The 9,665-nt window shown below is 35.6% G+C and overlaps 1 protein-coding gene across 1 annotated transcript in view; it reads left to right on the forward strand.

The window, feature by feature from the left end:
* The first annotated feature begins 903 nt into the window (after positions 1–903).
* The window catches only part of myo7ab (myosin VIIAb), a 44,865-nt gene continuing 36,103 nt past the window's right edge, over positions 904–9,665 (forward strand). The window contains exons 1-3 of the mRNA XM_035666787.1: positions 904–921; positions 7,203–7,316; positions 8,338–8,490. Of these exons, the coding sequence (XP_035522680.1) occupies positions 904–921; positions 7,203–7,316; positions 8,338–8,490 (285 nt within the window). The remainder of the gene's footprint in view (positions 922–7,202; positions 7,317–8,337; positions 8,491–9,665) is intronic.

Genomic DNA, 9,665 nt, shown 5'->3' on the forward strand with positions numbered 1-9,665 from the left:
CAGCCCTTCTAGAAACAACCCAAATATTCTAAAATATACAAAAACATTTTCTTGTATTGAGCAAATAAATCTAAACTTCTAGCCTTCCTAAAGACTGTAAAAACCTAAAGAAATGCCAAGAGTTTAAGCAAGTTGTTATTACAAGCAATGAAAACTCAGTTATTTAAGATAGAGTTTAGTATTTTGGTCAAAAGAATCTTACAATGGGACACAATTTCTTCAAACAGCACAATAAAAATAAGTGACTTTGTCTTAAATTAAAGCACCAGAAGCTTCTTATTTTAAGCATTTTTTATTAAAACTGAAAAACTAAACAGCTGCTTCATTTACAACATTGGGACAACAAAGAAACCAGGCTTTGGTTGATTATTGACTCCCCTGTATGTATTGAATCATACGTATCTAGTCCAGTCAGTATGTATATATAAGAAATTGATAAAGTGCCTTTTTAGTTCATTGTTTTGGATCAGCAGTAAGCAGCTGTTTCCAGCAAACAATGCCATAAAAACCCCACTGTTCACTATCTGCAGACAAAGTTAGCAAAAGAAATCAACATAAATAGACATTTTACTAAAAAATACGTCCCTTACATCCTCGCAGACAGGACAACTAAATAAAAAATAACTTTGTAAGTTCATAACAAGTCAGACGAAACAAGTTCTTATAGCATCTGTAAAGGTAACGGTTGGTAATAAAGCTCAATACATTTAAGTATAGAGTTTGTATGTTTTGCTGTTTTCTACTTTGTACTCCATAGACTTCTTTACATTATTATTTACATTTATATATATTTAATTCTGCAGAAGTAGTTTGTTCCTTCAGTTGGATGACGTCTGATTGTCTCCTTTGCAGAGCCCACACATGGTGACGTCTGATGTCCTGCTATCAACCCGAGGCTGAACCATGGTCATTCTGCAGCAGGTAGGTCATTTTCTGCTTTCATCTCACATCCTGTTATTTAACTCAGTTTAAGGAAATCTTCACAGTCGACCGTTGACCTCCACAATCACTGTGGAGTTTCCAGCTGCTGTTTTATAAAACCTAAAGCCTGTAAATATGAACTTGATGGCTGTGAACATGATTTAACGTTGGAGGCTAAAGCTGTATCTTCAGCAGCTGATGATGGAAATATAGGAGCAGCAATGTTTGTGTTCGTCCTAGTTTTAAAGTGTTAAAGGTGATTCTGGGAAAGCTAACGTTGAAACTCTAGTTTCTAATACTCTAATTATTGCCTTTGGAAATAATGCTAGGTTGCTACTGTAGCTGGGCATGCTAATGTTTGCAGCTGTTGATTTTCTGAACAGTTTAAATTCATTCTTTACACTTTTATTATTGTGTTTTGGGATTTTGAAACTCTCCAAACTCTTCAGTATCGTTGTCCAAAGCTCACAGTAGAAATCCAAAGACGGACAGACCGACTAAACTGTGATTGAGGTTACCTAAAGGGAGACAACTGTCGGCAGGGTTACTCTGTATACTCCTTTTTTAAACAATATATTTATTGGATTTTCTTATTTTTCCACAATAATAACACAAAACATAAGCAACAGTTACATAAACAAACAAACACATAAAATAGCTCCGTTTAAAAAGAGAAAGCATACAGGAGGTTACAGGAAATAGTTCATGTTGCAGGTAAATCACAGATTATAAGAGACTCTAAAAGAAGAAACATCAAATAATGCTGCCAGACTTTGTAGAATATAACTTTATACCAACCATTAACAGAAGGACTCTTATCACTCGTCCTCTGTATTAATATAATAATGTAGTTATATAACCGTTTGCTACTTTGAAAAGTACCTATTTCAGTTTTATATTTGAGACACAGAGGAGAAAGCGAGGGGTTAAGAAAAGGTCTGTGTGCCTCGAACATCCACGTTAAACTGATGCTTTCAGTAGAATAACAGTGTATTTTCACCTGTAGTCATCTTTATACTGTTTATACAGGGTTGAACCAATTTGATTTGGGATTGCGGGTGAGGTGTGTCAATTTACTCAGCTCGCCTAATCAACGTAAAGTCAATTAACTGATAGAAAATCTAAAATTACTACACAGAGAAAGTTGACAAAGGCTTAGGCCGCCATCCGCGACACAAAGGGAAGCACGGATTCAACTCGGAAGGTGTAATAAAGGTTAGTCTGTGTGTGTAGTCGAGTGTTATGAAACACAATATTAAAGATTGGGATTATACAACGAGCTCTGTGGGAGTCGCCAAAGCTTCACCAGGGAGGTCAGGAGGCCTTCTTGATTGTAAGAGGTGTAAGAAAACTTTATTAAGATAGATTAAGGTAGATTCTCAGTATTCCCTTCATTTCTGTGGGGAAAAACTAAATGAAAAACTTATATTATTATTTAAAATATAAACTTTGAGCACCTAAACACAAGCTACATTCACTTTACTTACAGCTCAACAACCTGCATTAAAACAATGGATATCAGGGAGAAGAAAACACTGACTTTGTCATAAAGGAAGCCTATTTAGTATGAATGATTATATAAAACATAAAAAAACAACATAATACAGACAGGATTGTATAAAAAGTCTTTGAAAGTATAAGAAAAACCCATCTCTGATGCAATACTCATAGGAAATAATAAAAACAAAAATACTTAAAAGTCATTTAAAGGCTCATTTTACACAAACTTCCTGCAGTTGTTGTGTTCATTGAACAGTGAACTGAACTGTGAAATTTACATAAAATATGTCACTTATTCAAGGTCGTCAGTTCACTTAATGACAGAAGTCCTTTAAAGAAAAAGATTGGGAACCTCTGTTATGAGCTACTTGCAGGCCCTCAGGCACCATGTCTGAGACCCTGTTATAGACCATTTATTACCCCTTACACAGTTTTAGCCTCGTTTTACAGTTACCCATCATGCCCCAGTACTGATACCTGTTTCAAGGGTGTCTGGCTTTTCAATGAGGGCAGAAAGTTTCTCTCCCTGTTAGCAGACTGTTCTCTCTTTAGGCTGCCAAACTGTAGGTGACAACGTTCATAAAAAGGCCTGTTTAAGATAAGCAATAAGGAAATTATAATATCAGTGGAAGATTAGATGGAAGCTGATAAATAATGAGATTCTTCCAACAGCAAAGTCAGATACAGCAAATTGAGTTATTATGGATTAATTAAGTGGCAAACGGAGGGTGTTAAGATTGTTAAAGGGTCAGTTCACACAAATATTCATCATGTTATTTTATTTACCTCTTGTTGTTTGTTTGTTTGTTTATTAAGATCCCCATTTTTAGCTTCTGCATAACAGCTGCTAGTCTTCCTGGGGTCCACGCAGTTTACATGGTTCAGATTTTCACAATAAAACACAACAAAATCACAAATAAGAGAAATAAAACAAACTGTGCAGGTGAGATTCAATAATAATGATTTATTATGCGTTATACAAACAGATACAAACAAACACGTCGTAGTGACAATAATATACAAATATACTCACTCACATTACTCGTCACATCATAATGAACATACACTGTAAATAAAACAGTAACAATTAACACAATTTACAGACAAACACACAAAAACAAAAGAACAAACAAGCTCCGACTGGATGTTTCATGAACTAACAGACAATTATCATCATTTCACCAACGAGTGTTTATTAGTTTCCTCTTCAATAATTCTCTTTAAGCATTTTTTAAAACAATCATTTTATTATATTTGATATTTTTGCAGTGTAGCTTCCAACCACACGTTATAATACAGTTAGCTAATAATATGGCTAATGTCTGCAGCTGTTGATTTTCTTAACAGTTTAATCCGTTCTTTACACTTTTATTCTTGTGTTTTTGGTTTGGAAACTCTCCAAACTATTTAGTATTGTTGTCCAAAGCTCACAGTAGAAATCCAAAGACAGACAGACCGGATTTACTGTTGCTAATTGAATGGATTTTCTTATTTTTCCACAATAATAACTATAACATAAGCAACAGTTACATAAACAAACAAAAATAGCTCATTTAAAAAAAGAAAAGCATACAGGAGGTTACAGGAAATAGTTCATGTTGCAGGTAAATTACAGATTATAAGAGACTCCTTGTAAAATAAAACATTTCCACTAGAATGGCTAAAAAATGACATTAAATAAATTGTAAGAAAATTAAACATATGTAATATAAATAAAGTAAAAAAAACCTAAATGTGTGAGCTGTTGTTTTCAGTAACATAATAAAGTCCCAGCAGATTAAATACAGCAGCAGCAGCGTCTCCTCTCTCAGTCTGGTTTACTTCATATCAGACCATCGATAGTTTCTCTTCGATAACTAGATCCCGGTGCCTTTCTCCTCCCAGAGTCCTGCGGGGCACGACTCAATCTCAGCTCAGAGCCTCAGCTATGAATCTCATTCAGTGGGCTACATCTGGATGTTGTTAAATGGAAGCAAGAAATAGCATCCTTAAGGTCAGGGTCTAGACTGCGCGGCTGAATGCTGAGATTGGTGCCGCAGTGTTTGCAAACAAACAATGAAAAGTGCCACATGTGGTAGATCCAGTTTGTTTTCATCTCACAAAGTAAGTCACTTCATCTCTATAGAAGCAAAAAGCATTTATAGTCCTTCATAGATTGTTTTTATCTCCTCTTATGTTGAGATCATGATAAAATATTCATATGTGCACAATATTTGTTAAGTACCAGGAGGTTAGAAAGGTGAGAAAGTATTGAAAACTTCAAGCACAATTGTTTCCGGATAAGATTATTTTCAGTTATTTAGCTATTCAGCCGTAACATTATGAGCACTGACAGTGAATAACACTTATTATCTGGTAATCAGGGCTCCTGTCGGGGATATATCAGGCAGCAAGTGAACATTTTATCCTCTAAGTTGATGTTAGAAGCAGGAAAAATGGGCAGCGTGAGGATCTGAGCGGCTTTGACAAAGAGCCACATTGTGATTATTAGACGACTGAGAGCATCTCTAAAACCTGCAGCTCTTGTGGGGTGTTCCCGGTCTGCAGAGGTCATCACCTATCAAAGGTGGACCAAGTCCGAAACAGTGAATGCTGGTTCTGATAGAAAGGAGTCAGAACACACTCTTTTTCATTTTACCCTACAAAATAACCGGAAACGTCTTTACTCTGCTCCAGCAATCACCAACTCTGGTTCAGTCAAAATAAATCCTTAATTCAACGGGTTTAAGTTGCTCTACTGAAATCTAACAGCTGCATATGGTCGATGCTTGGTGATCTAAACAGACAAAGTGAGCAAATATGTTGTTTGCAGCTATATTAATGTTCTTATATTAATCTAATATTATATACAAAATATGTATAAAACCTTTAACTCGCATTTTTTGTTGACGATTTTCTCGAAATCCGGTTAAAATTTGCTCCGTATTTGGCAGGAAACCTGGCTGGTCACTTGACAGACACTAAAATTAGACCTCACCCAGTGTTACATACCCAAACAACATAAAGCTCTGAGGCCGGAGGGGGTGGGGGGGTTACATCATGTCCATATTGAGCTGAAGGTGGTCAGGTTTTTAAGCCTTTTTTCAGACTAAATCCTCCCGTTCAGAGAGTTGGCAGCTGAAAAAGTAGGTAACTGTGTCTGCGTGATGCAATTTAAATATTTCCCAGTTATCCAACATACATAATGAAATAACCACAAGGCACAGAAACCGATTAAAGGAGAGCAACTGACATGATAAAGAAAACAGCGAGTTCAAACACAGGAGGCGAGTAAGAACAGAGTGAAAGTGTCAGATAATACAACAGAAATAAAAGATGTTCTTTGGTGGAAAGAGAAGAGTTTTTCTACGATAAGAGCTTTTATTCAAACATTGATTACAGCTGAAGACAACATTGTTCCATTAATGTCAGACAAACACAAGAACTCTCCAACTCACTATGATGGAGTTTAATCAATGGGTCCACATTAGGAAGATTATTGTAAAGTGTTTCTTCTTAAAACGCTAAAAGAGAGTGAATGTTGGACTGAAATTCAACAGGTGACTCCAGATTAATGATAATGTTGCTCTGTGTATGGAAAACAGTGAATACTGGATTTATATTTGGACGTTCATCAGAGACTAGCTGTGGCTTTTTAGAGCTTCATCACTGAAAACAGGCTCTATGAGGATATGAGAGTGAACCAGAACAGTAAAGTTGTGGTTCAGACAGTCAAACAATGAGCTGAAACTCAGATTCACTAAAGCAGGTGATGTTTCTTTCGTTTTAAAACCAGCGACTGGAGACGGGAAAAGCTACAATATCATCAGTTGGGTTGAGTCAAGCTGAGATGGAAACGGTTTCATCATGAATCACTTTTCTTTCAATTGAATATATTTTAAATGAGATGAAATAATTACTGCCAAACTTAAAAATTTAAAAAACAAGAAGGAATAGAAAAGAAACAGTCCATTAAATACAATAGATGGATGAAAACAACTAGAAGATGCCAGTAAACAGTTAATATGTCTGTGTCTGTGTGTGTGTGTGTGTGTGTGTGTGTATAACAACATATTAATTTCTCACATTCAGTAATTATACTTTAATATCTGTCCTTCACATTATGTTTGCTGCCTGTCTCCTAATACAATCTATTGGTTTTCATTCATCATTAAGCTCTTTAAAGTCTGTAGTTAGTGAATTAAATGTATAAAAATGATTTATTGTTAAATATTTTACATTGATCTCGACTTTAAGACAGATTGTTAATATATATTATTTATTATATTTTGTCATTGTTATTATGAAAATGCAGGTTTTAGTCACTTTAGCCCTATTTCTTACCTCCCCTGTCTCTTTATTGCCCTAAAATTAAATACAAATTGACATAAAAGTTAGTCTTATACTGTATTATCAATTCATATTATTTTATTACAGTATTGTCATTACAGTATATTATTTTTTATTATAAAATAAACAAAATAATAAATATATAATGTGTTTTGTAACTGTTACTGTTTTATGTTTGTGTCTCATTGATTGTATCTCTATTCATTTTGATGTCACAAAATGTTACCAATATACCAACAACGAACATACATGCTATTTATTGATATTTTAATGTATTAAAAACTGTTATATCTTAGTTTTTTTTAACCTTCCAATTGAGCTTTTGTATTCAAATTTCACAATATCATCACTAACATTACATCACAGATAATCCCCGAGCATTAATGTGTTCACCATTTTGTGTTTTTAATATGAATTCAGAGTTAAAACCAGAGCTGTGTTTTATAATGCAGGGGGACTATGTGTGGCTGGACCTTAAAACGGGCCGAGAGTTTGACGTCCCCGTGGGAGCCGTGGTCAAACTGTGCGACTCTGGTCAGATCCAGGTTCTGGATGATGAAGGCAGGGTAAGTCCACAACGCAACAGGAAGTACACCGGTGCTCAGTACACACTTACTGTATGTGTCTGAATGGATATGATTGTTTGTTCACATGTTAATTGTATTTTAGAGTTATGAGCCTCAGTAAAATCAAGTTTCTCTGCTCCTGTTGTTTTTATTAGTGGTTTTGATTCTTAAAAGTAGAATTCTTTAGAGTTTATTTCATCTTTTGTCTTACTTCTGTAGTTTTGTCCTTCATCTCTGTCAGTAATAATAACATTGTATGATGTGGGACTGCAGCATTGTGGGTAAATGGTACAGTTGTTGTACTGTTTGGTGTAAACTTTCATCACAGCTTACACACTTCCTACCCGCTGTACTCTACTTTAAAATCACTTTAAATTAATCTTTATTTGTCATATTTATACAAGAACGATGTGTGGTGAAAAGGATATATTGCAATAGATTGTGCAATGGACATTACTTAAAATACTATGACTATAATAACACACACATTATAGCTCAACTGATTGTTATCAGCAACATATAAAGACTCAAAAACTAGTTTAAAAGCCAAAAGATTTTATTTACCAGGAGCAGTGTGTAGGATTTAGCGGCATCCAGCGGGGAAGTTTCAGATTGCAGTTAACTGAGCACCACTCGCGTCTATATCTGATAACCTGGGAATGAGACCAGGCTATGAAGTGTCTTTTCTTTGACTGGGGTGTTACAAGAGGGGCACCGCCTTATACAGGGGGTGGTATGAAGTATGTGTCTCATCTTATTAGTCACTGTCCAGGCAAACTGCATGGGATTAGAATAGTGGGCATATCTGCAAAAAGGGAGACTTGTGGGTTCCCATTGAACCCATTTTCCTTCAGGTAACTTGAGGTCAGAGATCAAGGCACACCCCTGATCAATAGGCTGCTTTGTCTGGAAGAAAGAGCTCCTCTCTCACCCCCTAATGAGGTGCAACTTATTGACACCTCACCTCATAGACAAAGCGCACAGAGCAATGTTGTAATCTCCTCTTACTCCTCTCACACAGGAACACTGGATTTCCCCTCAGAATGCCACCAACATCAAACCCATGCACCCGACCTCCATCCACGGGGTGGAGGACATGATCCGCCTGGGCGACCTCAACGAAGCCGGCATCCTCCGCAACCTGCTCATCCGCTACAACGAGCACGTCATCTACGTTAGTACCCTCTTTTGACAACCACTGCAGCTCTTATCAAAGTGTTTACAGTCTCCTACAGTGTGATGGAGACATCGAGAGCTCTTCCTCACTTTATGTGGAAGAAGTAACCTGGCAAATGTCCACAGCTCAGGTTAAGTTCTTATTCAGGTTAAGCTGTTTACTTGTACCTTCAATACCTGCAATTGAGTTTATTCGTTACTATAAATAAAGTATAAAGAACGTACTCACCTCACTCTTTGACGAGTACTAGAGGATACTTTAGAGGATTTCTACAGGAGCACTCTGCAGTTACCAAAGACAAGAATTGGAGACGTTATCTAATAATTAGAACTTCAATAATTAGCAGATTAATTTATGACAGGAAATTAAATAGCAAGTATTTTGATAATCGAATAATATTTGCTTCTAAAATGTGAATATTTACTGATTTCCATCGTCTTCTAGAATAAATATATTTGGGTTTATGACCAAATTAAGACATTTTTAAAAGTCACTGTGGGGTTGTTTGTTTTGTTAACATTTTACAGATCAAAAGATGAATGTATCATGTAATCATCTATCTCATAATTACGAGACAAACAGGAGTTGCATCTTATTCTGCGACCCATCAGATTCAGATATTGCCAATGCAAACTTTGTTTATTGTACTTTATTACTCTTATTATTTAATTCTGATAGCTGTTATTAGCTGTTAACAGGACTATAGTATTCAAATAAACATAACATAAAAATATCTTAGCTTAGATGCATTTCAGATGTGTGACTTTGTGAAGCAACTGGTTTAACCTCTCCTGAAAGAACAGAGCGGTGGTTTCTGCCCCCAAAGCAGAATTTAACACATTAATTTAGATTAATTTTAAAAATAACATGTTGGGAAAATGGAAATTAATTTAATGATCTGTTATGGGCACAAGTGATAGGCTTAAGTTTAATGAAAAAATACATGTATTTGGAAAAATGTGTGAAGATTTGAGTTCAAATATCTTCATTTAGGGACTTTTCAAAGCAAATATTGATAAATGTGTTTTATTATATCAGCATATATTTCAGCCATCCCTTAAAGTCTCCATGCCTCCACTCCAGATCCCTGTACTCCTGTGTGTAACGTTAAATACTTACACATTGCTGAGCCCCGGTGTCTCAAACCAAAGCGGAAAAATAAGAGTTAAATC

The sequence above is a fragment of the Morone saxatilis genome, unplaced genomic scaffold, assembly GCF_004916995.1.
Source record: "Morone saxatilis isolate NCDOM2014 unplaced genomic scaffold, NCSU_SB_2.0 Contig20, whole genome shotgun sequence".
In the NCBI taxonomy this organism is placed as follows: Eukaryota; Metazoa; Chordata; class Actinopteri; family Moronidae; genus Morone; species Morone saxatilis.